Source organism: Psilocybe cubensis, chromosome 6 (genome assembly GCF_017499595.1).
Source record: "Psilocybe cubensis strain MGC-MH-2018 chromosome 6, whole genome shotgun sequence".
Classification (NCBI taxonomy): domain Eukaryota; kingdom Fungi; phylum Basidiomycota; class Agaricomycetes; order Agaricales; family Agrocybaceae; genus Psilocybe; species Psilocybe cubensis.
In genome coordinates, this window is record NC_063004.1 from 2,067,731 (window position 1) to 2,092,195 (window position 24,465).

General features: G+C 45.2%; 7 protein-coding genes across 7 annotated transcripts; 3 read left to right on the forward strand and 4 right to left on the reverse strand.

The window, feature by feature from the left end:
• Positions 1-857: 857 nt before the first annotated feature.
• JR316_0007155 (Cytochrome P450 monooxygenase 205) lies at positions 858-7,297 on the reverse strand (the record flags this gene model as incomplete). Its single annotated transcript, XM_047892898.1, has 10 exons — positions 858-1,023; positions 1,283-1,363; positions 2,675-2,809; positions 3,804-4,362; positions 4,432-4,639; positions 6,317-6,453; positions 6,519-6,645; positions 6,699-6,764; positions 6,844-6,855; positions 6,908-7,297. 10 exons carry the CDS (start codon positions 7,295-7,297, stop codon positions 858-860), a joined length of 1,881 nt encoding a protein of 626 aa, XP_047748180.1.
• Positions 7,298-7,366: 69 nt separating this feature from the next.
• Positions 7,367-9,059, forward strand: JR316_0007156 (uncharacterized protein; the record flags this gene model as incomplete). Its single annotated transcript, XM_047892899.1, has 2 exons — positions 7,367-8,099; positions 8,164-9,059. 2 exons carry the CDS (start codon positions 7,367-7,369, stop codon positions 9,057-9,059), a joined length of 1,629 nt encoding a protein of 542 aa, XP_047748181.1.
• Positions 9,060-15,601: 6,542 nt separating this feature from the next.
• Positions 15,602-16,659, reverse strand: JR316_0007157 (U6 snRNA phosphodiesterase; the record flags this gene model as incomplete). The annotated part of the gene is made up of 4 exons (XM_047892900.1): positions 15,602-15,958; positions 16,010-16,103; positions 16,162-16,500; positions 16,553-16,659. 4 exons carry the CDS (start codon positions 16,657-16,659, stop codon positions 15,602-15,604), a joined length of 897 nt encoding a protein of 298 aa, XP_047748182.1.
• Positions 16,660-16,830: 171 nt separating this feature from the next.
• JR316_0007158 (putative urease accessory protein ureG-like) lies at positions 16,831-17,862 on the forward strand (the record flags this gene model as incomplete). Its single annotated transcript, XM_047892901.1, has 5 exons — positions 16,831-17,051; positions 17,103-17,173; positions 17,226-17,497; positions 17,549-17,617; positions 17,668-17,862. 5 exons carry the CDS (start codon positions 16,831-16,833, stop codon positions 17,860-17,862), a joined length of 828 nt encoding a protein of 275 aa, XP_047748183.1.
• A 206-nt stretch (positions 17,863-18,068) lies between these two features.
• Positions 18,069-19,701, reverse strand: JR316_0007159 (Calcium-independent protein kinase C; the record flags this gene model as incomplete). Its single annotated transcript, XM_047892902.1, has 2 exons — positions 18,069-19,031; positions 19,093-19,701. 2 exons carry the CDS (start codon positions 19,699-19,701, stop codon positions 18,069-18,071), a joined length of 1,572 nt encoding a protein of 523 aa, XP_047748184.1.
• Positions 19,702-20,710: 1,009 nt separating this feature from the next.
• JR316_0007160 (uncharacterized protein) lies at positions 20,711-22,078 on the forward strand (the record flags this gene model as incomplete). The annotated part of the gene is made up of 8 exons (XM_047892903.1): positions 20,711-20,846; positions 20,897-21,012; positions 21,065-21,249; positions 21,308-21,462; positions 21,512-21,698; positions 21,739-21,827; positions 21,886-21,945; positions 22,002-22,078. The coding sequence occupies 8 exons, from the start codon at positions 20,711-20,713 to the stop codon at positions 22,076-22,078; spliced, it is 1,005 nt and encodes a 334-aa protein (XP_047748185.1).
• A 235-nt stretch (positions 22,079-22,313) lies between these two features.
• JR316_0007161 (uncharacterized protein) lies at positions 22,314-24,158 on the reverse strand (the record flags this gene model as incomplete). Its single annotated transcript, XM_047892904.1, has 9 exons — positions 22,314-22,583; positions 22,635-22,801; positions 22,858-23,022; positions 23,089-23,236; positions 23,355-23,489; positions 23,551-23,606; positions 23,659-23,923; positions 23,983-24,044; positions 24,095-24,158. 9 exons carry the CDS (start codon positions 24,156-24,158, stop codon positions 22,314-22,316), a joined length of 1,332 nt encoding a protein of 443 aa, XP_047748186.1.
• Positions 24,159-24,465: the final 307 nt, after the last annotated feature.

Here is a 24,465-nt window from a genome sequence, read left to right on the forward strand (position 1 = left end):
TCTTGAGAGTAATTCAGGACCAAAGAAGACGAAGGAAGGAATTTCAGAAGAAAGCCTACTCCTTTCCCTCGGCATTCAAGGTCGAATACCACTCCCATTACCTAGGCCAAAAGATTTCCCGGAATTGTGATAATACAACTCCTGCTATCTATTTCTACTCGTCTTTTTGTTTGAATGGCCACCAATTGTATTGTTACAACCAACGCCTATAGTATATATATCACTACTAGTACTAGCGCCATCTGATCAGGGAATACACTAAGATGGAACACTCTTCTAACGTTCCTTGAATGCATTCTAACTTGTTGATTTCTCCAGATCTGACTGTACTGCGGTAAGCATAATCTATTTATATTATTACCGAGCTCGAACCGCCGTGTACGACATCAGCGGAATGCAAGTAAATAATTATCTAAGTAGGAGGGCGCCTTACTGATTAAGATAGGAGAAGATTAACTATACAATTCAAGTGCGGATAGCAATCTATGCAAACCGCTAGGTACTAGATGAAGATAAATCAAAGCGCCCATGGCGAGGAGTGTGTGATAGTTTTGTAGCATATAAAATAGGGCGGTGTCTATGTCCAAACCAATAGACGCCCGCACTGGATGGGTATGATAAGGTAATCGTAAGCGAGCCAGTATTTCCAATTGGTCGGGTAATCTTCCCAGACTCTACACCGAGTACCTCGGATCATGAGAGTGGGTGAGAGGGTATCATATAGTTGTGTGCAGAACAAGGGGATGATAACAAGGAGGCGGTCACGGTGTCTGAAGACACCATGATGTACATGGTCTACGTGGAGGAAAACATCAGATATCGGTAGAATCAGAGTCGGTGGTATACTATGCCCTTTGCTATACTGGCAATGAAAAGGAAGGCGGGGATATTGTGGGAGTTTCAGAGGAGCGTCCCAAAGGATACAACACCGATGCCGAACTGTAACTTGAAGCTCGTGATATATTCAAAGGCATTTGGTTTCCTAAATGTGGCTCCGATTTCACGAAGGGCCGTGTGACCACACTGAGAGGATGAACGTTAGTTAATTACTTTACAATGGAATAGTGATACGGGAAAAAGGAAAGTATAGCGGAGAAATAGGACAATATTGGCTTTCGGCACGGACCGCGAGTGTGAGTAGGGAATTCAACAATCTCTCGCATAGATTGCAATCACAAGTTGAGCTGCAATGATATGCTGGAAAACGAATGACGGAATATGACCATGGGGCGCGTATAGACGCCGAAATGAAATAAACACTTTGTTCAATTGAAATACTCACTTGACTTTCTTTTCGATGACCATCGTGGGGTCAATCGAGAAATCCAGGTCCTTCACCAATACATAGAGAAAGATTTTTATCCTAGAGCCTCGGAATTAGCAACCATTCACAAACGCAATTCCCAGAAAGTAGCAATAAGGCACCAATTCAACCACCGCCCTGATAGTTTTAGCAATCAGGGTGGTGCTCGCATTAGGGAGGTTTGGATAGAAAACATCAAAAAGAAACACAAGTGCGAAGAAGTTTATTGGCTCCGAAGATCATATTGAAATATCGGAGATGAGATAACGGGATGGGAATGCGATCGGAGGCCTTGATTCCAACTCCGCGAGCACTGATCATCAGACAAGCCGTCCACAGCTAAATCAGGCTGAGCCTTGCAAGAAATTGGAGTCTTTGGCCAGGGTAGAATACGATTCGCAAAATCTCCAACATGGGCATAGCCATGTAAGTATATGAACTCTGGCCCGCATCCAGGATAGTATCCATAGACCATTCATCTCTCTGGTCACATAGCAATGCTAAATCGCAGCTGAAATCCAGAGCGACCCCATGTACATGAATGCTGAGCATCATGCGCGCCTACATATGGCTTGCATGGGACGCCGACGACGCTATTCCCTAAATAAGGCAAAAAGGCGCATCCGTCGCAATCAAGGACATACAATAATCGATGCGCCTCGATCGCTCATTTCAAACTGAACCGGGGCGGGCTGCGATCTACCCCGCCAAGCAGTCATCCAAACTAGCCACGCGCCATCGTAGATGGCGGAAGCAAATTGTTCCCCAAGTTGGGGAATGTCTGCCGCATTGGGCAAATTCCACTAAACATCAATAGTGGACAATGCGCAATGTGCAATGCAGCGCACTGTGCCACTGTGTGCTTGCGAAGCAAATCAAAGCCCAAAATAAACATAAGCAAATGGAAGATTGAGGAACAAAGACAGATAACAAGGACTAGGAACTGGGTGGGAAGAAATCATCCCAGTTTCTCCTGAAGACATGATGTATTGCTGCTGAGCGAACAGATGCGCAATACTTCATCGGCCTTCACCTTTCCTCACTTGCCCTGATGAGAAAACTAGGAGAACAGATATTGGGTCTCTGTATCTCCGCAATAATTTCGCACATACCAGAACGTGCGTAATGAAAGCAAAAGTCCGCAGAAAGGCCCCATGCGCACAATTGCACAACTAGGCAATCCGAAACCCGCCTGTTGTAGCCCCACTCGATACAAGAGAATGAAAGATGATATCATGCTGAATGAAAGTATGAAAGACGTGAAGATTAAGGCAAAAAACCATATCACGTCATGAAGCCAAAGAAACAAAATAGATGAAAGAAGGAAAGCAAAACTGAAGTAGAAAAAAAAGCGAGTAAAAGATGACTCACTCAATCAGAGCGAATTTGTAGCCAATGCAAGACCTATTCCCACCGAGTGGATTACCATTCAGGAACGTCAACGTATTGGAGTAGAGTCCCGGAATTGCACGAGCTTCTTGGGGGGGTGAAGCCCAGCGTTCTGGTCTGCGGTGAGACAAGCAGAAGAACAAAAGTTAGTTAATTCATCAGATGATGCAGTAATACGATATCAGAAACACGATAACGGCAGGAAAGAAAAACACAGGAAAGGTTGAAGTGGTGTGTAAAAATGAATAGCCTATGGTGAGATAGATCTGAATGAAATAATACAAATGACCTAAGCCCGAAAGAAGGACTTCAAGAAGGTTTAATAACGGGTAGAGTGGATGAGGGGTGAGAGAAGTTGGATGGGCTGATAAGACGCTTTTTTCCAGTTCGGGCTGCTTGCTCCAGAGTGACTAGCGGCATGCCCTTGTTGTTAGGTGATCATACTGCTATGCAGTCAACGGCACAGCAATATGTTACCACATGATGATGAGGCTAAATTGTTGTTCGGAAATAGAGCACCGCGGTGAATCGAAGTGGTACAATCACAATTGTTTCTATCACTCCGACGATACCAAGCAGCACGAAAAGGGAAATCTCTCCCTTAAAACTAGCACCGTTTCATCTCCGTTGGAGAAAGCCACTAAGTGAAGTGAAAAATGGAATGGTAAAAGCAAGATAGAGAGAAAGGTTGTTACCACTGATACAGTGGTAAAGATAGCCAAGAGGAATATGGAGAAATTAAAACCAGAGTGCCAAGTGATATATGGGCTCAATTGATTTCATATTCCGTTCGCCATTCTCCAGGAAACGAAACAACTCGCTCGTGAACCGACCGACGGTCGGATTCTATTGAGTCAATTCATTAAGCTATGGCATGACAGAATCAAACCATCAGCCCATGTAATTTGCGATGACATATTTGACGCGCGCAAATCACCTGTCCCCGCGTCGCGTCGCAGCACCACCACACACTACACAAGCAACCCATACACACGCACCACATATATCAAGCACTTGGAGCAAAAAAAAGAGAACGAAAGACGAACGGAAAGAAAAATAAAACACCACAAAAAAGGAGAAAAAAGGCATAAATAAACGCGAATAGACTTACCTAAAGAGCTTCGCATCTTCGCCCCAGAACGCCTCGCTCTTGTTGATCGCTTGGATCGGCACACTGATTATGTCCCACTTGCGTACGGAAATGGTAGACCTTCTATTCCCATGGATATCCACATTCTGGTCCATGGTGGTGCGACCCCGGTCATCAATAGCGTCGACCTGTGCGTTTGACTTGCGAGGTAGCACTGCCTGGACAGGGATTTCGTCCTCGTCGCGCATGCACACTCGCATCGTGTTTGTAACCGGTGCGTGTACTCTGAGAGACTCACGAACGACCCAGTCCAGATAGCCGCATCGAGCAATCCGCTCTGTGAGATCCTCGTGATCGCTCTTCGGAGGTGGAGACTGCTGCGTCCGATCGGCAGCATCAAGTTTTCTCAACTCGACTCGTAGCTTTTCTTGCGCTGGCCGATTATTAGCGAGCGCATATAGACACCATGTTAGGGCCGAAGACGTTGTTTCGTGGCCAGCAGCTAGGAACGTAGATATTTGGCTTAGAACCTCATCTTCCGACATTTGTTGCGACGCGTCCGATGATAAATTGGATTGGACTGAATGCAAGTGTGAAAAAAGTTGTTTGAGTCAGATCCGGTAGTGTAAATTTTACCAAACCAACTCACTGAGAACACTCAGCAGGTCTCTTCCACGCAGCTCTTTAGGACCTTGTGACCGCGCTGTGGATTGATCCTGCAAAGGGCCGATCTTTGCCGGTTCGTGTAAGTATGAGTCTCGCTCATGCTGGATTGCCTTGCGTTTTTCATCTATCAGTTCAAGGCCGATTCGGCGCATCGTCGCCTTGGCTTGCGCCATCGCAGCATTATTTCGTCTCTACGAAAAGGAAAGGAAACAATGTGGTCAGTAAATGCCGTTATGCCTTTAAACATAAAGAGGTTTGGAAAAAGTTCAGAACAATAACCCGAAATGATTGAATTACCAAAAGGTTGGCAGTGATGTGGCATAATCAGAAAATCAAAAGTAACAATTTGACCGTAAATGCAAGTATCCACATGTCAAAGATAACCGCCAGTGCCTAATGAAATGATATAAAAAGAAAGCAACACAACAAAACCCGACAACTCTCCACTAACGCCGCGAAGCCAAGAAGATATTCCCGTAATAAGCGCCTCGTGCTGTTTCGCGCCGCAGGCGGCGTGTGCGTCTGTGGCATCAAACAAGGGAAACACCCGTTGAAATCGCCAAAGCATGCCCAGCTTGAGAATGAACACTCTAAAATAACATAAAAAACGAAGGGAAAAGCGAAGGGAAAAATCATGAATCACAGATCATGGATTCACAATCACCAACACACGATGATGTAAAAAAGTTCCATAGAGTCCCAGAAGCTGATTGATGTGAAGCCATCTTAACCAACCAAAAGCCTGCCCGCCAACACGACAGTCTGACCCATCATGGAGATTTTGATTCGTCATCTTTCGGGATTGGGGAGCCAAACAAACTCGGGAGAAGACAAGGCGTAAAACACAGAAAGAAAAATCAAAACCGAACCAGGCTCGTTCAGCTAGAATTGGATTATTTGGATTTCCAAAATTTGGCATCAAATCAAAGTGATCTGTTTTTGGCATCCGATCTATGGAACGGAGCCCACATCGCAGAGATAAGAATATAAGAAATATAGAACTCTGGAGCGAGGTAGGGCATGGGTTGCATAGTATTTTTGATGTTCTCCAATCCAGTCCCATGTCCAACTTTGTCAGAATCAATCAAAATCGAGCCCAAAAAAGAGTTAATGCTCTGAAGGTATAAACCCACATGAAAAATAGAGAAGAAAGAAAAGAAAGTATACATCAGAACACACACTCATGAAGATGCGAAAATCAGATCAAGACCAAGATTTAGAGGATCGAAAATAAAATCAGGCTAACGACCTGGTTTGCTATGACCCTATCAACCATCTTGTGGTCTCAATCAAAACAGAAAGTGTGTATGAAGAAATCCGGAGTTGAAAAGAGATTCGTCGATCAAGAGTCAAGACATGACGGAATCTGTGCTCTGCAACTCGTTTTCTGCGCACGAGAATGAAAGAAGCGGTCACTTGTGAACCAAAAAAACGCGCAAGGCCAAAAAGAAAAAAAAAAAAAAGTAAAATGCATGCTGCGCATCGAGTGAAGAATATTACTTGAAGAGCGTAGAACTTCAAAGCAGGAACAAAGGATCGAGTCGTTCCTTCAACGCAGGTTGAGGTTGAGATTGCCTAAAAATAGACGCAACGGAAGCAAAATGCACGGGCCTTGGCAATGTAATTGGACCGAGGTTTGCCGATGAAAATGATTGGATGGCAAGTCCAAACTCCACAACGGGGCCAGCAACGGTGAGCCACCGCATCAGAAACAAGACTCCGCGGCGTATACAAAGCTGCGACAGGCATACGACAGACGAAAGAGCGCGACGTGATAAGAACAAAAATATAAATGGCCTTTGCGCAAAGCAAAGAAGTCGCAAAGGTGAAGAAAAAGGAAGGAATGGAAAAAATAACGGTCAACTCACAAATCGTCGTAGGAACGGAAACCAAGCTTGGAGGATCGTCATGACACGAAACTTGCGGGCGGTGGAGAAGATGACGCTGAAGGCGCGTGCGAGTTCATTGGAATCATCTGTCAGCGCGTTGAATGCGTAGCCAAAACCTAGTATATTTTGATATGATTATATTGGAGGTCTATTAAAGTACAAGTAAAAAAAGAATACGAACCTGCAAGGCCTATTACATCAAGAGTTGCGCGGCCTAGCCAAACGAGGACGTCGATACGGGTGATAGAGTTTTCGCGGCCTGGATCAAACGAAGCTGAATCAACCTCGGTAAGCCAAATGTCGCGTAGCTAATGAGGGCGAATAAGCCGTGCTCATTTACGAAAAGACATTGGGAGGTTACCTCGGTAGCTTTGTCCCAGAAGATGGGAGACAAGGATTTGATATGCCCAGCGGAGAACGCTGGAGCCTGAAATGGGTTGAAAGTCACGTTGTGGGAAAATGATGATAAGATAAAAATACAAGGGGAACAACAGCCTGCCACTAACCAAGATCTTGCGCTGGAATATGTCAAAAAATGGGACATAGTCATGGTAATTGGAGCAGACCTACCTGGCGTCTGTGATCAGCGCCCTCGACCACGAGGAGGCCGTCGTGACCTGCAGCCATACTAGCGAGACTTTCCCTGACGAAGTCTGGTTTGGGGTAGTGATACGCGTTGCCGAGGATATGTGCAATGGCGACGGGGTCGGTGGTCATAAGACGACAGCCGCCAATGAAGCCGCGATAGACGAAGGTGGTGCCGTAGGAGTTGACCCAGTTTGCGATGAGATTATTGTTTTCCATGTCGTGCATCTGCTCGAGATTGCCCATGAAGAAGGAGGGCGAAGGAGGGCCGGGAAGACGACGGAGGGGCGAGCATAGCTGGCGGAAGAGGAGGAGGAGAAAGTCGCGGAGAAGGGCGAGGGCGACGAGGAGGACAAGGAAGACGAAGAGATACATTCGGCTATTCAAAAACACAAGTGGACGGATTCATATACAAACTTGTTCCGAGCAGACCGATCAACTGACATGTCTGCTGTCCCCGACGAGTCCGACTCGCTGCTCACACTCCCTCTCACAGAACAACTCCTTGCCACTCATCCAAATGCCCTACAAACACCCGTTACCCACGTTCGCCCCATAGATCTTGTCCACGCCTACTGCACCGGCTCCAGTCTCGCCCTCCCTCGCCATATCCGCACCTTCGTCCACGCCGTTCGCACCCAACAGCTCCCCCGCGAGCCACTCAACTCCTTCCATGTCCGTCCCTTGCCTTTCTCCCAGGGGATGTCGCCGAAAAAGGCCCATGAGGTCTCGCGCATGGCGTCCTATATTCTCCGTCTCGTCCGCCATCTAGATCAACATGCTCTACACATCGTCGACATCGGCGCAGGCCAGGGCTACCTCACCCGTGCCCTCAAAGCATATCTCCCCCATGCGCACATCCTCGCCCTAGATGCTGACAACGAACAAACTCTCGGCGCACAGCGATGGGAAAATCGCGTTCTTCTAAACGCAAATCCGTCGATCGATCACAAAGTAATTTTTATATCGCCGGAGTCCCTTCTGAAAGCGCTTGATGATTGGGTTGGCCCCCGTCCAAATCCTGTACCAGTCCTGTTTGTCGCACTCCATGCCTGTGGATCGCTGACACCCGATATCTTGCGCGCATATATCCATGCAACTCACAATCCAAATACAAATTGGCGCACAGCAGGCCTCGTTGCTGTCGGTTGCTGCTACAATCTTATGAACCCATCAGGTAATAAACTGATCGCTTCACTTGTATTTTGGATAACTCACAAAGTTGGCCTCAGATTTCCCAGTCGCAACTCGACACCTCCCAATAGCCGCGTACCATCTCGCCGCCCAGATACCGTCTCAATGGCTGACATCGATAGATCCTCCTACCTTCGACCCTTCTGTAGAGCTTTCAATTCGTAAAGTGACTTGGCGTGCTCTCCTAGGAAAAGCACTTCAACGTGCCGTTCCAGATCCCAACTATCGGGAAAGTGCCAACGACGCCGCGATAAAATCAGCGACTGTTCCAGCACGATGGTCCCGCCGTCCAGAAATGACTGAAGAAACCCTGTCCACGTTGGAACCTCAGCTAAAATTTGACGCCCCAGAATCGGGAACTGGACTCACAGAGCCATTACTCCGTCTAGGACGCCTTCGCGACTCCGCGTATGTCTCTTGGAACACTTTTCTGCGTGCTGCTGAGCAACGCATGGGTGTTCTGTTCCACCCCGATGACTTTGAGGCAGAAGGCAAAGGCGAAAAGGCCGAGATACGCGATGGAGATAATGTCAATGAAAGGGGGAAGGGTGGCAGCGATGATCTGCGCCCAGGCCGAGACACCACCCTCGAGAACGACCTCGCTGCCCACCACGTTCTCCGCTGTCTCTTGGGCCCCGTGATAGAATCTGCCATTCTGCGGGATCGTTTGACTTGGGTTCGACGCGGCCTCTGTAATCGCGTACAGAGCGATCTCGATCATTCAACTCGAAGACCAATTCAAACCCTTCAACAAGCTGGGGCCACAGAACCGACAGAACAGGGATCAGACGCGTACGCGGAAAGAGATTGTGGGGACGCACAAAGAGCAGAACTCGTCAATCTGTTCGACCAGGCAACAGGTAGCGGGCGTAATGTTGCGATTGTCGTAGCACCGGTTCGATATTTTCCCTCGACGAGTGCCGAAGATGGAGTCGAGAGTTGAGAATGGTGAACATTGAAATCTCAATTTTTATGGTGAGGAGAGGTGGCGGTGGCGGTGGCGCATGCCTCGTCGAATTTCGATTGCGTTTATGGGTTTGAATTTTGGGCACTTCGGGGACTCGGTATCCAAAGGCGTTCTCTTGCAGGCATGGTCCATTTGGTTGGTGCTTCCAAGTTTCAACTTGGTTGAAGGTCTGAGAGATATCTTGAAGACGGAGTACGCACTGCAATACCTCGTTATAACTTCCTTCACCTCGAGGCTACATGTTTTCTTGTCTTCCAGAGCATTTAGAACCTCTCCTGGCAGAGAAATTCGCCATTATGCAATGCTAAAGTTTTTATAGGGATTCCAGGAATTTAATAGCAAGGGGGAAGATTGAGCAAATGAAATGTATTACTCGCCTCTGCAAATTCGTTCAAAGGCGGTTTTCAACACGCATACAGCCGTAGAAGATCGTGTTTACTATATGTTTTGGAGCAGTGGCCGTCGCGCCGTCGCGCGCCTAATTCGGACTTGCACCGATCATGTGACCTTGAGTAGGTGTGTTCGCGCCTTGAAGCTTGAACGTTGAACGTAACCGCCATCTCCGTATGAACGTTGAAAGATTCAACTTTGCACCTTGACTCAAAACTTCTGCCTCCACACCTTGACTGGTGCACGAATTCTGCCAAAATCTGGCTCCACAAAACTTCATAACCTAGCTCCTGGGAAAGTTTCAAGAACGAAGACGCGGTTTAGATGGCTTTAACCAAACTGAGCTCGACAAAGATCCCACCTGTGGGAGGACCTGTGGCCGACTTATCAAAGGAAAGCTGCCCAGCCACTACAACAATCTTACCTTGCTGCTAGTATCAATATCGTTTTTCCTTCAACTGAAAGCGCATCACATGCGAACTAAAGAATCGTATATCTCATGGAACTTTTGGATTCGGCACCGTCATCGATTGATGTCGGTCGTATGAGGTTCAAAGATTGACTAGGTGCCTCGTATGTGCCTTGTACCACTGGACGCAATGCGGGGGGTTGCCATCGTTTCACTCAATGTTTTCCTCGCGACCTCGGACATGCGAACGTGCAGGAAGTCAGCAAACGTGAGCAGACATGAGCATGACCGGAGAAATAGACCTTGACATGCAACCTCGAAGAACAACGGCGCTTCGTTCTGGCCGGTGCGACTGTTTTTGTCTGGGCGACAATGACTTTGTGAAAACTCACACACCCATATTATTATCAGCCTTTCTGGCCAAACTAGGGAGCTTGCGGTGGCTTTTCTGAACATCTGCGCTAAACTCGAAATTGCAGGGATTCTTCTGGGAGGACTTTTGAGCTGCGTTTTCCATTCTCATAAAACAATTTGAAATACATTCGCTGTCCGCCACCTTCACGTCGACGGTCCAGATTTTGAAGGCGGCACTTGACTGGGAAGTTAGCAAACTAACAAATGGGTTCATGTGTCTGTTTTCCGTGGTTGGGGTATGACAAGCTAGAATGGTTTCTGTCAAATGCCCTGGCAGAGATTGAACTGCGCCTGCCAGCCTGAAAATCGTGAATCGGTCTTAGAGTGCAATGATCATTGGTCTCGAGGGGGAATTGCGCGGTAATCAACTTTAACCCTTGTCTTCTCACTCGATCGTTGACCCCACTGCTACCCACGTAGACGGGACCGCAACATCCACGAGGGTACTAACGCAAAACTAAAGCGATGCCCTACTAGAACACGATTTGAATAGGGGCCTTTTGTCATTGGTTTGTAAGTCTCATTTTCGTTCACTTCTAACCGCTTCTCGAAATGGTGTTATTGAGCATCTTTGGGGATGGTTTATTTCAAGAAAAAAATAACGAAACCACTGGGTTGCTGTTTCTTTCTTTGCATATTTTAGTTTATCCGTGACGTTCGTAGACTCGCGTTCCGCCAAAGCACCAGCCATCGGAACACGCTACTTTTCGCCAAAGCTCTTTACACCATTGATAAAGTCTAGACTGGAAGACACGATGAATAGAATTAGATGGAATACGCGCTTTTCCCAAAGCCCTTTTGCCCAAATGTTGCCGCAATCGTGGCTTTTTTGGCTCGCGATGATGCTCGGTGTCATGGAAATAATGGGGCACAGAAGCGACGACCAAGCATGTCTGAAGCCGTCCTTATTTTTGCTCGACTTGTGTGGGGCATTTTTCCTTCAAACATATCTGATTAGCAGCTAGCTGCTTCTTTGGCTTGACATAAAGCTACTAGTCCCGAAAGGGAAATGACCATATTCGCTTGGTGATGAAGCATCGGAATCCGGCTCGCCCTTGATCACGGTTATGTCATTTATGTGTCGCGTTCTTTCAATTTTTGCTTATATCCGTTCAAGTGATCAATTCAGGGTTGCCAAACGAGGTCGGAATGGCTTATTCGTCATAATGAAAAACGTCAACAATGTCATAAAATGGAGGCGGGCTTCTTCACTTCTCAGCAATCGTACCTCTTGGTTCTGAGTGAATTACCATCTCTCGAAAGTGTTGAGCTCTATGGGGTTGCAATTGACTTCTTTCTCCAATCCACCCGTTCTGTTGTCCGTCGCGCCACTGTAAACTCTCAGTACTCTTGGATGCGTTTTACAATCTTGAAATACACTGGTTCGTTTTATTAATTCTTTTTTCAGGCAATGAAGTAGAACTGCGGGCTTCAAGTAGCTAGTCGACGCCAGATTCTTTTTGAATCCTAGGTAGCGTACGAACTGGAATCTGAACGCTCTCATTTTGATCCATGGTTTTTAGAAATGCGGGACGACCCGCCTGGTCACTAGATTGGTAAATCAGAACATTTGTATTGCTTATTCCAGGATTTTGCGACGGATGATGATATTTGCTTTCGGCACATATCTCTTGGCCAGACATTTTCAAAGTAGTGCTCCTTATTATTCGATGGAACGGAGGATTTTGAAGAGAAGGAATTATCGTCTATCAAGGCGTCATGTTAAGCGCCTCATATCGTTGATTATTTCAAAACCATTTGTGCCAGTAGCTCGCTAATTTACTTGGTAAGAGAGGCTGTTGCATGGCAGAACTCGTATGCTATGCCTGCTACTACAATAACCTCTCACTGCTTGATATTTTAGATTTAGAGATCGAATCTATCCCTGAAAATGAATCACATATGTGGATTGGAACTGCAAGCATACTAGCGATTTCACTCTGAACATTCCCACTGTATGATTGAATGATTTATGGAAGTTCAATGCGTCAGTCCCTCCTTCCTCAGTATGATGTGGTGGTGAAATAAATTTAAACGCCATACAGTCTCGTATCACAGTTGTATTTTTCACCGCCGATGGCTGTGAGAAGTTAAAATGGGGTCCAACTGCGAATAGTGTGAGTGCGTACCTCTACAGTACCGCGGAGTACTGTCAGTGCTCGTCCTACTACCCATGTCACATTGGCACTAGATATTCCCCCGCTTGAGTGAAACTGTTTAGAAGCCTGGACATGTTTTCACTGCGATACGGGCTTCGATATACTAGTGGCAAGTGTGGTTGCCGTAGGTGGAATGGTCAACGCCACCTTATTCTGGTATACTAAACTCGTTTTCGCAATTTTGAAACAGACAAGTTAACTCGGGCATTGGTTTTCGAAAAAAAATAGAACGAGTTGTCGAGGACTCAGTCGGGTTGTCGGAGGCGCTTCATGATTTTTGAATTCGAGAAGTTGTATGGTAATTCTACCCCCAAACGTACTACTACACCAAATTAAAAGCATGAACTTGAAGAAGCAAAGAATTTACTCTTCAAGCTTTGAATGGCAGAATTATCAATACTCGGGCTCCAGTAGATTCAGGATGAATCAACGTCCCTCAAAATCCCTCACTACCCGTTGAAATAATCAAGCCTGTGTCCTCGCACCTAAACTTCAAATTTCAAATTAGACGCCACAAATCCTTTTTTTCAGAAAGCTTGCATGATATAGGAGTAAACGTATTATCAAACTTATGTTTCCAGTCTGATTGATCAAGTTTGGCGTAAAGGAAGTAATTTTATCTGCAACAGGGTTGACATAGAGAATGAATGTTAAGCTATTCCAGTACCATCCTTGGGATCGGCTGACCGCCCTTTGAAAAGGGCGAAAGGACTATCATTCAATACCATCAAAAAGGATTTCAGAGCTTTTCCGCATCATCTCCTTCCTCCCTAAATCTTTGTTCATAGTAGCCGTACCTATTTATAGGTTTACCAAATAATACCATTGAGCCTGTGTTTGAATGCGGAAACCAACCCTGAAAATCGAAAGACCCTCCCACCCGGGTTTATCGATTCAGAAGGGACCAAAATCAGGAAAACTGCTGGTTGATGATGTACGAAAGGTCGCCCTTTGAGCTCTCTAACGCTCGTAGCCAGAATATACATCCATTACTAAATTCCCACTTGAAATAAAGTGATTTGATGAATGGATAGGATATTTTGTTGATCGGGAGAAATTCTCAGTACTTACTACTGATTTATTAACGTGCATCGTCACTAGGTAGAAAGTTCGCACTTTTTGCAGCGATTGTGAGCGTGACGATGAAGCTTTAAGATCGTGTTGCAGGTTAACCTGGGTAGGACTCCTCGACAAATTGATCGTCTTGAGTTGCCGTTTGAGGTTTTGAACTGGTTCTTTGATCATAATACCACCTCCAAGTTCCGATCAGTCGAACTCAAATGCCTTTGGTTGGAAATAGGTATACAGTGCCTGTAGAAGAAGGGGATTGAGGAGGAAACACTGTACATAGATGCTCTTTGGGCGTGCGCGTGGAGATTCTCGGGTTGCTGGACGTAGTGAGAACTATGTAATTTCTGAGTCGGGAGCACTACGGTTCCATCGTCAGCACAATTATAGGTTACCGATCAATTAGAGCGTACATAAGTCCAGGTCATTACCTAGTACATGATATCAATTGCACCATCAAGATGGGAGTAGCATTTAAAGGGGGCACAGCCTGTATGGGAATGATCAAGGAAAGATACAGCGTACATGAGTGAAGACGGTGAGATGACTACCACTGCCAGCCTTGCTAGAATTAATTTAAATCTTGTTTATCAAATGTCCTGTGAGTTCGCAGCGGGAAGGACATGCTTATGGTGGAATGTGAATTGAGAAAGAGGAGAGGATTCAAGCATGAGGGGGAAAGTTGGGTGTGATTGAAAATTAACCCTGCCGGTTGTTCCAGATAGTGACAGCCTATAGATCTTTAAGCCTTCGGCAGAAGATCTGGGGGCAATCAAGGTTGACAGAATGTTTTGCTTTAGGTGGGATTGGCACATTGTCAAAGGGTGAGAGTGCTATCAGGCACAAGATCCCAAAAGCGAAAGATGGGGACGGCGGGAAAGCGCGCGACATGACTTAGCAAACCGGTTCGGATAGAGCTGGATCGGCAATAAACTGGTTCTATTAATGGGAACTACACATTGAGGCGAGAATTCCATTAGGGATAGCACAAGGGGAAGAAGTAGAGAAGTTGATGTGTGTGTAAACTTGGATGCCCAATTCCAACAGCACGGAATCAAACAAAATTCGGCTACCAAATTAAGTCATCTTGGGCAGGAACCACTGCATGAGATACCTGTGCACTTTCGTCGAAATCGGTGCATCGGGGTCAGGCCGGACCGTCTAAAATGTCTTCAATATGATATGAAAGTCCAGTCGATGCCTCCATTGCTAAGCATGCTCGAAAGCGTCGATCGAAATAATTAAGACGTTAAATCCGTTGTTTTGTGAGTGACCGATCTACTCATGACTCCTGGATCAATCACGGTGATTTGACCTGTAGCTGTCGAACAACAGACAAACTTTACCCGACTCTGCAAGAGATATTCCAAACCATCTAGACCTCCGTAATTGGGAGCATTGTATCACAGACAGACGGGAGTTTGTGGTCCTTCAAGAATGTTCGGATCAGTTTCCTAATCTCGTCGATATTTTCAGATGCAGCAAAATGAAGCCAAATGTATCCAGGCCTTCAAATCATATTTACCGATGGACTTAGAGTGCCAGGCCCTGGGAATCTTTTAATTGAAAGAGTTCTGGAGGACATAATGTCTATGCAGGGTGTAATCAACATCCATTCTCTAATATGAACACAGAAAGGCAGTAGCGCAATAACTCACCATGCGAGAGCATCTGAATGCAAATGCTGCGTGTGAATTGCTTATCCGTTAACGAGTAATGACTAGCAAAATCTTCAATAGCAGGCTATCAAGATAGAGGCAGATTGCGACAGACACTGGTCAATGCTCGAGGACATCGTCAGATGATATGTTATGACAAAACTCTCGTGCTCGGAAATGACCTCAATTCATATGGTGACTTGATTTTGCTTCGGGTTGAAAACATCAACATCGGTAGTTGTGCGGGACAAGCTGGTGAAGAGTGTCAAATGGGAATGATATCGGAGGCCCATCAGAAGAAGGGAAGTTAAGTCCCGTTGTGATAGCATGTAATACTCCTGACGGAGGGAGAATCGTAATTATAAGTCTCACCGGAGACTTTGAATTTTTTTAATATTGCGCCAGTCTCCAGGGTTCCTATCACGGTCCAATCAAAGTCCAGGTCGAAATATCTTTTCCGATTTTAAGAGTAACAGCGTTGGCTTCAAAAGCTCCTACGTTGGGGGATGAAATCTGTGAGGCGTAGCGCTCGTTGAGAGTTATCACAGTTTCGGGTGGTAAACATTTGATGGAAGGGAAATCCTCATTTAGAGAAGCGTTAGTCTCTGGGAAAGAACTAACATTCGAGACAGAGGGGATTGCTCGATGTCCTTCGGCGTGATCTGAGCTACACAGAAGTGCCCAAGCGATGGAGGCGTGAAATCTAGGTTTGACGTAATATGTTTGCTGGCGAATAGCTTCCAGTGTGGGAGCAATTGCATCCGTTAAAGAACGTAGCTATTTAGATTGTTGGTCAAAGTATTCAAATGATGATTGTGTTAGACTCACCTCGTGATGTCCAGCTCCTACTTCCATGGTCAAGAATGTCCTGGTTTTCTCATCGTTGATCAGCTCCGATAATATCGCGAACGATACAGTAAACCTAGAGGCATTTCGAGATATGAGAATGGAGAAAGTTGTGCAATGTGATCAGGACACACGCTCTATGCCTATTTGCAACTTTTTTCACAGCCCTTTTCAAGTCCTCTCTCTGGTGAGCTCGGAGGAAGATGGGCCGCGACAAAGAAATATGGAGTTCAGGGCGTTGTTGAGAAGTCCATATCTCGTGCAGAGCTGGTATAGCTTTCTTGGCATCGTAAAGAATAGCTTGAACAACCTTGTACAGCATTGAATTGCGACCTAGGGGTAATGAGACGTACACATGTGCAGCAAATTGCCCCTCTACATGTGGTGTTGTCCGTATTCGGCCCTGATGAAGAGCCGGGTTGTCCACTGGGGATGGAATAGTAATTGTGGAGGACGGAGGTGGTAATTTCTTTCTACAAAGTATGCACAATGAACATGAAAGTGGGATAGCTTTGAAATATGTACCTTTTTTTGGGAGGAGGATCCGGGCAGGTTCCTTTAGGTTGGACGACACAAGGACTTTCTTCATCTGAGGATGCGTAGGCTACGAGAGCCGATAGTGCTCGTTTCATCACGAGCAGGGTCACTGAGTTGAACGCTAGTTGAACGTTTTGAACGTCGTATTCAAGATGCATCGGTTATTAGACCAACCCTAACCTTGAGTGCAGTCGGCAAGTGCCATACACCTGATTAGATTATAGCATTCAAGCCGATAAGATCACCCACCTCTCTCTAACCTCAAAATGAACGTCCAGTTTATCAATAACTTGTCTAACGAGGCAGAGAATAATGTCGACCATGTCAGCCATGATCATACCCATGGATCTCATACCCATGGCGGACCTGGAGACCATGGACATACCCACGAACACATGGAAAATGCAGGGAAATATTCAGAACGCGACCTCCCTGACTATTCTTCTCGGAACTTTGAAGAAAGAGGCTTCACGGTTGGAATTGGAGGGTGAGTGTCGGTGTTGATATAAACATCTAATACTGAGAAGCAAAATACAAGGCCTGTAGGCTCAGGAAAAACAGCATTGACACTCGAACTTTGCCGGAGACTCAGGAAGGAGTTTAACATCGGTAATGGCGAAGCGTCGATATTTGCCTTTATATCTGATTCCTATTCGATAAGCCACGGTCACTAACGATATTTTTACTCGGGAGGATCAAGAGTTTTTGATCAAGAATAAGGCCCTCCCAACGGAACGCATCTTGGCTATTGAGACAGGAGGGTGTCCTCACGCAGCCATCAGAGAAGATATCAGTGCAAACATGGGCGCATTGGAGACCCTTCAAGCCAAATTCGAATGTCAGCTGCTTTTTGTGGAGAGTGGGGGCGACAATTTAGCTGCAAATTATTCACGCGAATTGGCCGATTATATTATCTATGTGATTGATGTCGCTGTAAGTTTCTCTACACACACGATTCAAGAGAGCGCTAAACCAGGTAATCAGGGAGGTGATAAAATTCCTCGCAAAGGTGGTCCTGGAATTTCTCAATCCGATCTGCTCGTGATCAATAAGGTATCTAAGCATTTAATTTCTGAAGACTAGGAAAAACTAATGCCTGGAAGATTGACCTAGCTCCTCATGTCGGCGCATCTCTTGATGTTATGGACAGAGACGCGAAGCTGATGCGAGGTGATGGCCCGACAGTATTTACATCTGTCAGACAAGGTCAAGGGGTTGAAGATGTCGTGGCGCTAATTCTTGCTGCCTGGCGTCAAGCTGGGAGTCCCGGAAAAAATGTAGCTGTCGGAGAGCTCTAAGGTGAGAATTAATTTTATGGAATAAATGCTATTTGTATCACAACAATCATTGGAACTGAGATAAACCTTTGTTGTCCAAGAAGAAATACATTGTAGCCAATCAGGGCACAGCATGAAAATGATTGTACAAGTTAATGAAAATTGAAGTCCTATTGTGTCCACTATATTGAGGTCGACATGAAAATAAAATGTAGGAACCTTGATCATCACTGTTGGAAAATTTGTGAAATTTTTTTGCGAACTGCTTTAACAATTTTACGGGAGATTCCAATGAAAAGCTGCATCGTAGTACCCCTTTTCTGCAACACCGCCGAGGCATTGCCATTATTGTTCGGGGATGTAGTACCGGCGCTTAATAGGGATATGGCAAGTTGTTCCTCAAATGACCACGTGGCTCCTAGCTCGCTGGTGCAATGTTTATGTTGTGTGGGATTGTTAATTTGTGGCTTCATGTTTCCCTTTGAATGTGAATAGTGATCCAGCCGTGTATACAATTGCAAGTCAGTCTCTTTACTGGGCCCCAATGTCTTCGGGAAGGTTTCCAATGGAAGGTGCAGACCTGAGTCATTGAAATCCCCTTCAACTTTCCCAGATCCTGTTTCGAATTCCATATCGCCAAAATCAGTCTGTGGATATCTTTTGGTACCATCGTTGCATATGCGCGCAGGAGATGCTGTGTACAGCCAGGGTTTGGCGCTACATATGCTGTGTCCTTCGCCAATAGATTGATTTATTGCATTGGGTACAAGAAAAGAATCCAGCAAATTTCTTTGTTCAATGGCACCAAAGTCATTGCCACAATTCAAGTGGTCGGGTTCAGATGAATTGTTGAGGACATTCTCGAATGGTCTGTGCAAACCCCATGCTGAAGAAATGTGGGGAGACGTCATGTTTTTGTGTGTTTCAGAGGCGTCAGACCACGTCTCGGCGTTTGGAATTTCTTGGTATATGGTGACGTTCCCGAATTCATATGAGTTTGGTAATTCGAAATCATTGGAGGAGGGTGTCTGTCCGGCTGAATAGAAATGGGCTAACTTAGGTGGGTGAGGACATGGAGGTGTATGTCGCAAAGATTCGATATTTCCCCATATTCCAATTAAGGGATCAAAGAAGGGATGTAATTTGACCTGTTTTCCGCACATTCGGAGTTCTGGGTCGCGAACGAGGAGCTTAGAAAATATGTTCTATCAAGCACATGCCAAATGTAAAAACCTGCAGAAAAGTACTTACTAGACCCAGAAAATCCCAGAACCCATTGCCATTTTGTTTCCTGTGATCAGACTGTTCTCCGAGAAGTTCTTCGATACATGCTGGCAAGTTATCCTCTTTTTCAAAGAATAATTGACCTGTGGCAATCGCGTAAAGGGTGACGCCCAGGCTCCACCAATCAACACGTTCATCGTATTCTAACGATGCGTCAAGTCTTGTTTTCATAAGCTCTGGAGCGGCGTAGATAGGTGTCAAGTTAATGACTGTGTCCAACATTTTGATTTTACCGAAGGTTCTTTTCATTTTGGTAGGTGAAGACAAATCCCGTAATTCAACAACAGGGAGCATCCTCGCAGTTGCAAAGTTGCTGAGAACTATATGGCCATCCCTGGAGACCATAAGGTTCTCAGGCTTTACGTCCTGATGGACTATTCCAAACCGATGTATGAAAGAAATTCCAAGGTAGATTTCAGCTGCTAGGATCCGTAACGCCTGGATTATTGTCTCTGTAATATTGTTTAACATATTCGGATCTGTAATCAGCTTCGTGTTGAAAGGGCGAATTGATAGGGGCAGACCTGATTGCAAATTTTGCCTTAGACAAAGAGTGCTGTACACTTCTGGATTCATGAGACTGGTTGGGTGATTATCCTGGATGAAATGAGCGCGATATTAGACGGTTGGATGATTTATGTCTCACCAAAACTATACGAGGTTCAACGTAGTCCTTGAAACATTCCATTATCACTCTCTGGACAAACGGGGAGGGGTTCTTAGTAGAAGAAGTGATCTTGTAGATTTGTATTTCTCTCGAGAATCGTGCGTCATCTACCAGCGACCTCATCGCAAAGACACGGGGATTCGATTCAATGAATCCGTGCACCTCGTAGTCTAAAGGAAACATTCTTCAAAAACGGATTGGTAAACGTTTAGAATATGCAGAGGTAAGATTTGATAACGCACCGCTTATACATATGCGTTGTAGAGAACATATCCTCCATAAAAGATGATAGAATGTATGTTAACCACCAAACCCAAACGTTGCACTTAGAGAAGGATAACACTGAGGAATCAGATAAAGGGGCGGTTTTGAGAGTATCGGTCAAATAATGCAACGGGGCAGTATCACTCCATCGAGAAATGATCTGACGTTATAGAGCCTGGGCACGGGTTCATAGGGCAATAAGACGGCGAAGTTCGTCGATAGGAGGTTTCGGGAGTCCAATATACAATTTCGAAGCACCCACTTTGCACCCACTGGTCACAGCTGAATGACCAGGCCATTGAAGCATGTCCCATGCGAATGACATTTGAATTGCACATTCAATCATCATCGAGTTGGATTACATTGATAATTAGGGTTGCCAAACTTGAGCCCTCAATAGAGACTTGCGGTTGCATGCCAAGATATAACTACTTAGACGCTCAGTGACGGTGAGTTGGTGACACCACGACCCTGAAAGTGGCAGTGCATTTATTCGGTATCTTGACCCTTGAACTCGGGCACGTGACGTCATAATTGAATGTGCCACTGTAGTGTGGCCTTGGACAAGTCTTGAAACCCAGTCTTAACCATCGCGTTGGTGTTAACACCTCTACTTTGTCAGACATATTGAAGCGCACATACAATCAAGGCGGGATGCAAGTCATCGACGTCCCCACTTCGACTTTACAGGCTCCCCCTATGGCGACACCGTCCATTGGTCCTGACGCCAAATCATACACTATTATTCGTATCAAAAGAAAGAGGAATGAAGAACCACTGGATGCATTAGGTTAATACACCCTTAAAACATTCCTTATGGTTCTGATCATATATCTACAGTTGTTGAATCGCGAGTCCGGCGGAAAAAGTCTCGAGGTGGCATAGGTGTCTTCCAATACGCCCAAACAGTTGAGGACGATGTTTGGGATGATATGAACAGGAGAAAAGACATACAGGTTCGATGTCCTGCATCATTCCTCCGCATAACCTTCCCAACCACCTTTGTAGGAAAATATATCAAATCTAGCTCGCGAAACCGCGGCAAAACTGGAATCGAATGCCACATTACCGTCTATCACTGAAGTTCCACCGTCCCCTATTTCACGGAAAACTCAAGAAGAAGTTGCTCGTAGATATACTATCGTTGATCAGGCAGATCCGATCCAGGCTGCCAGACGCTTGCCAGCAGCCCCGTATGTTTTGCAGCGCGCTTCTATCAGTTGAATCTAATCCGATGGATTAACATCCCAGGCCGAAAGTTTTATCTTCTAAGGAGGTTGCAAAAAACAAAGCATTGGCCGACTTTAAGATGTACGACGCCATTCCAACTGACCAGCAGCCAGCAATCATGGAAGAGCCTTCAGAGATGGATAAATTTCTCCCGATGTTAAATGATTATTTGAAAAGTAGGTACTTCCTATCCATTATACAACAACTTAACACTTAATCCACCAGTTCATAACTTGAACTCGACTGCCGACAAAGCTTTGTCGCCTCTCACTAGTTCGAAGTTAAATGAAACAAAGAGCAATTCACAGACATCATCGGACGATGATTATGTTTGGGATGTTTTCTATCATCGACCAGCAACTTTGAGTGAATGGAATGAGGTTTCAAATATTGCTTCTGTGCACGTATATTGGTTTTATATGTCGGCATTTCTCTTACACCATGATTTGTAGTACTGGACTTCCACCATCCTTCGGAGATGGCTATGACTCCGACGAAGAATCCGATGAAGAGGTAGATGAGGCAGATGAAGACTCAAATGGTTGGTTATTTTTATTTCCGATTTGCGTGAACAATCTTCCCCTGACTAAAAAGTGCAGCCGAGGAGTATTATAAAAATGATTACCCCGAAGACGAAGACGAAGACGAGAGCGACAGTGGTAAAATCTCACATGCCCTGCAAATTGTGAAGCAAATTTAATTGATATTGTCCCAGGGGACGAATTCCATGATGACTCTGATTACGATGACATGATGGACTATCGAAATAGCGCAGAGCAATTCAACTTTTGAAGGCTCTCCCTTTCATTCTGCGGAAGTCTGTTACATATGAGCACACAACGACTATATACCACTTTAATCAACATGTACATTGCCCACATTCACATCCAATCTCCGATCAATTCATGTTTTCATCTCTTTATACAAACATTCGGACCGGTCCTGTGATATGTTTTGCTGCTTAATTATCGGATTCGACAAGCTAGTCGAAATCGCATTAACTACTGTAAACCACAACTGGATAACGTTATTTGCTTACGGTGGACTTGAGGAGCTTCGAACTTTTATGTTTGCCGAAATTCAGCAGGCCAAAGAAAGAAAGTAGAGTCAAGAAGATTAGCATAAGCGTTAGACTGACTGTTGCCCCGATAAAGCCAGCGGCGACAGGATTGACAGGGTCGCGATGGGTGATGGAGGAGCTGCTAGCATTTGCAACGGCTACGTAATTTGCGCAACCTCTATCCTGATGGTTATTGCATACGGTGCACCAAGTAGGAATGTCAGACAATGCAACGGACTGCAAGGCTATGTAATCAACAGTGGCGAACAAAGAAGCATAGAAACTGACCTGCATGGTGTTGATGAAAGTAGAGACAGGAACATCAGTGGTAGCATTCATGAAAACATATGTATTAAACTGGTCGTTGGTGCCGTTTTTGAATTTGAATCGAATGACAGGTTCACCCCCTTCGGTTGGTTGCCTGACCTCGAATGCAGCCGCGGAAGCGTAATCCACTTGTAATGCGAGATGATCAGTTTTGGTTTTTCTTATTCACAAAAGTGATACACACCAATTCCTGCGATCTGAGGATTTTGCCGGGCAATTCCAGTCATGTTAAAGAGAGAAAGAAATGGTTTATATGAAATAGCCTCGAGCACAAATTTGAGAGGGCTGGTTGGATTTATGATATTTTTGAAGCCATCGATGATGGAGGGAAGGATAGTTTGGCCCGCAACTAATCAGCAATGGATAGGTCAATCTTTCAAAATCCATTTTAATGCACACTATAACAATGACCTACTATTCCCAATACCATTTAGTTGAGGAGAGGTGAAAACACCTTGTTCGTGAAAATTTGCAAGGGCTCTAACCTGTTCGAGTAACCCCTCCGGAAGTTGCTTGGCAAAAGTACTATTGTGGATAAGTTGAACATTAATGAAGTCGAAGATCTAGTCAAGCATGTCAATGACTTGAAGGGAATGAACGGTCGAATAGGCCAATCCAAAAAAATATATTCACATTCCACTATGATTTATGAGTTAATACTTTTCACGACAAAAGGAGTGCACGAACTATATCCGTCAAGGTCGCGGGTCTGTTGTCCAAATATTGTGGAAGTGATTTTATGAAATTAGCATAGGCTGCCTCGGTTTCTTTAAATATAGGGGAGTTGTAAAATGCGTTCGTGGCTTCTATGAACGTCTAATGAGTGAAGTTGAGGTTAACTGAACAACTTATCAGAATGTTAAAAGGAAGAACACACTCCGCAATCGGCCCATCCCTCCAAAGAAATGTCATTATCAGGCTCGACAGACTCAACTTCAGGTGGAGTCAAAATTTCGTATGACAACAGGCTGGCGGATTCACCTACTTGGCACGGTTTGATACCCACCCAAAGGTGCCACAACAACTGTACCATTTGCGAGAGTACTGTTGTAATTTGGAGTCGGAGGGAAGAGACCCTGAAGGAGAGACACCGCAGAATTGAAAATGACACCACGTTCACCTCCACCATCCGCGCGAATGTGGATCTGGGAATCTTGAACTAGATCTGGGTCGATCGATGAGATAAACGAAGGCGAGGAGGGACTAAGGTATATGCTCCTAATCAGTTCACCGAGTTCAAATGATTGCAACTAGCACTGAAGTTCAGTATATACAAGTCGCAAAGATCTGCATAAAGGCGGGGACTTACATTTCCGAGAGCAGTAATGCCAGTGTTGGAAGAACTATAATCAATTGGATCTTGATAAAAACCTATCCGTAACACTATAGATCAATACTTAAGGAATTAATATCAGCAGTACCTTGTCTATCTCCGTGACGGATAAGAATGACAACACCAAGAACCTTGCTATCTGATGTCGCCATGGTTGGAAAAGGATCGTCTTGGAGGAGTAGAGAATCAAAGAAGCGATACTAGAGAAGAAACGCTAAAGACTGCGCTTATAACCTAGGTCTTTCCTCCAATAGGAACGACAATGCATGTGTGCACGGCGATGTTATATATATAGATATTGTGAGGTTGTGGTTATTTTAGTAGTTCACGAAGGAAGGCGGAGGTTCCGCGCGTGTCCTACTTCTGACTATCTTAGTCATTAAGGAAAGCGTATGTAGACAAATCCTTCATGGTCTATTTTGCGTAGATAGCCAATATGAATCAGTCAATATAAAAGCA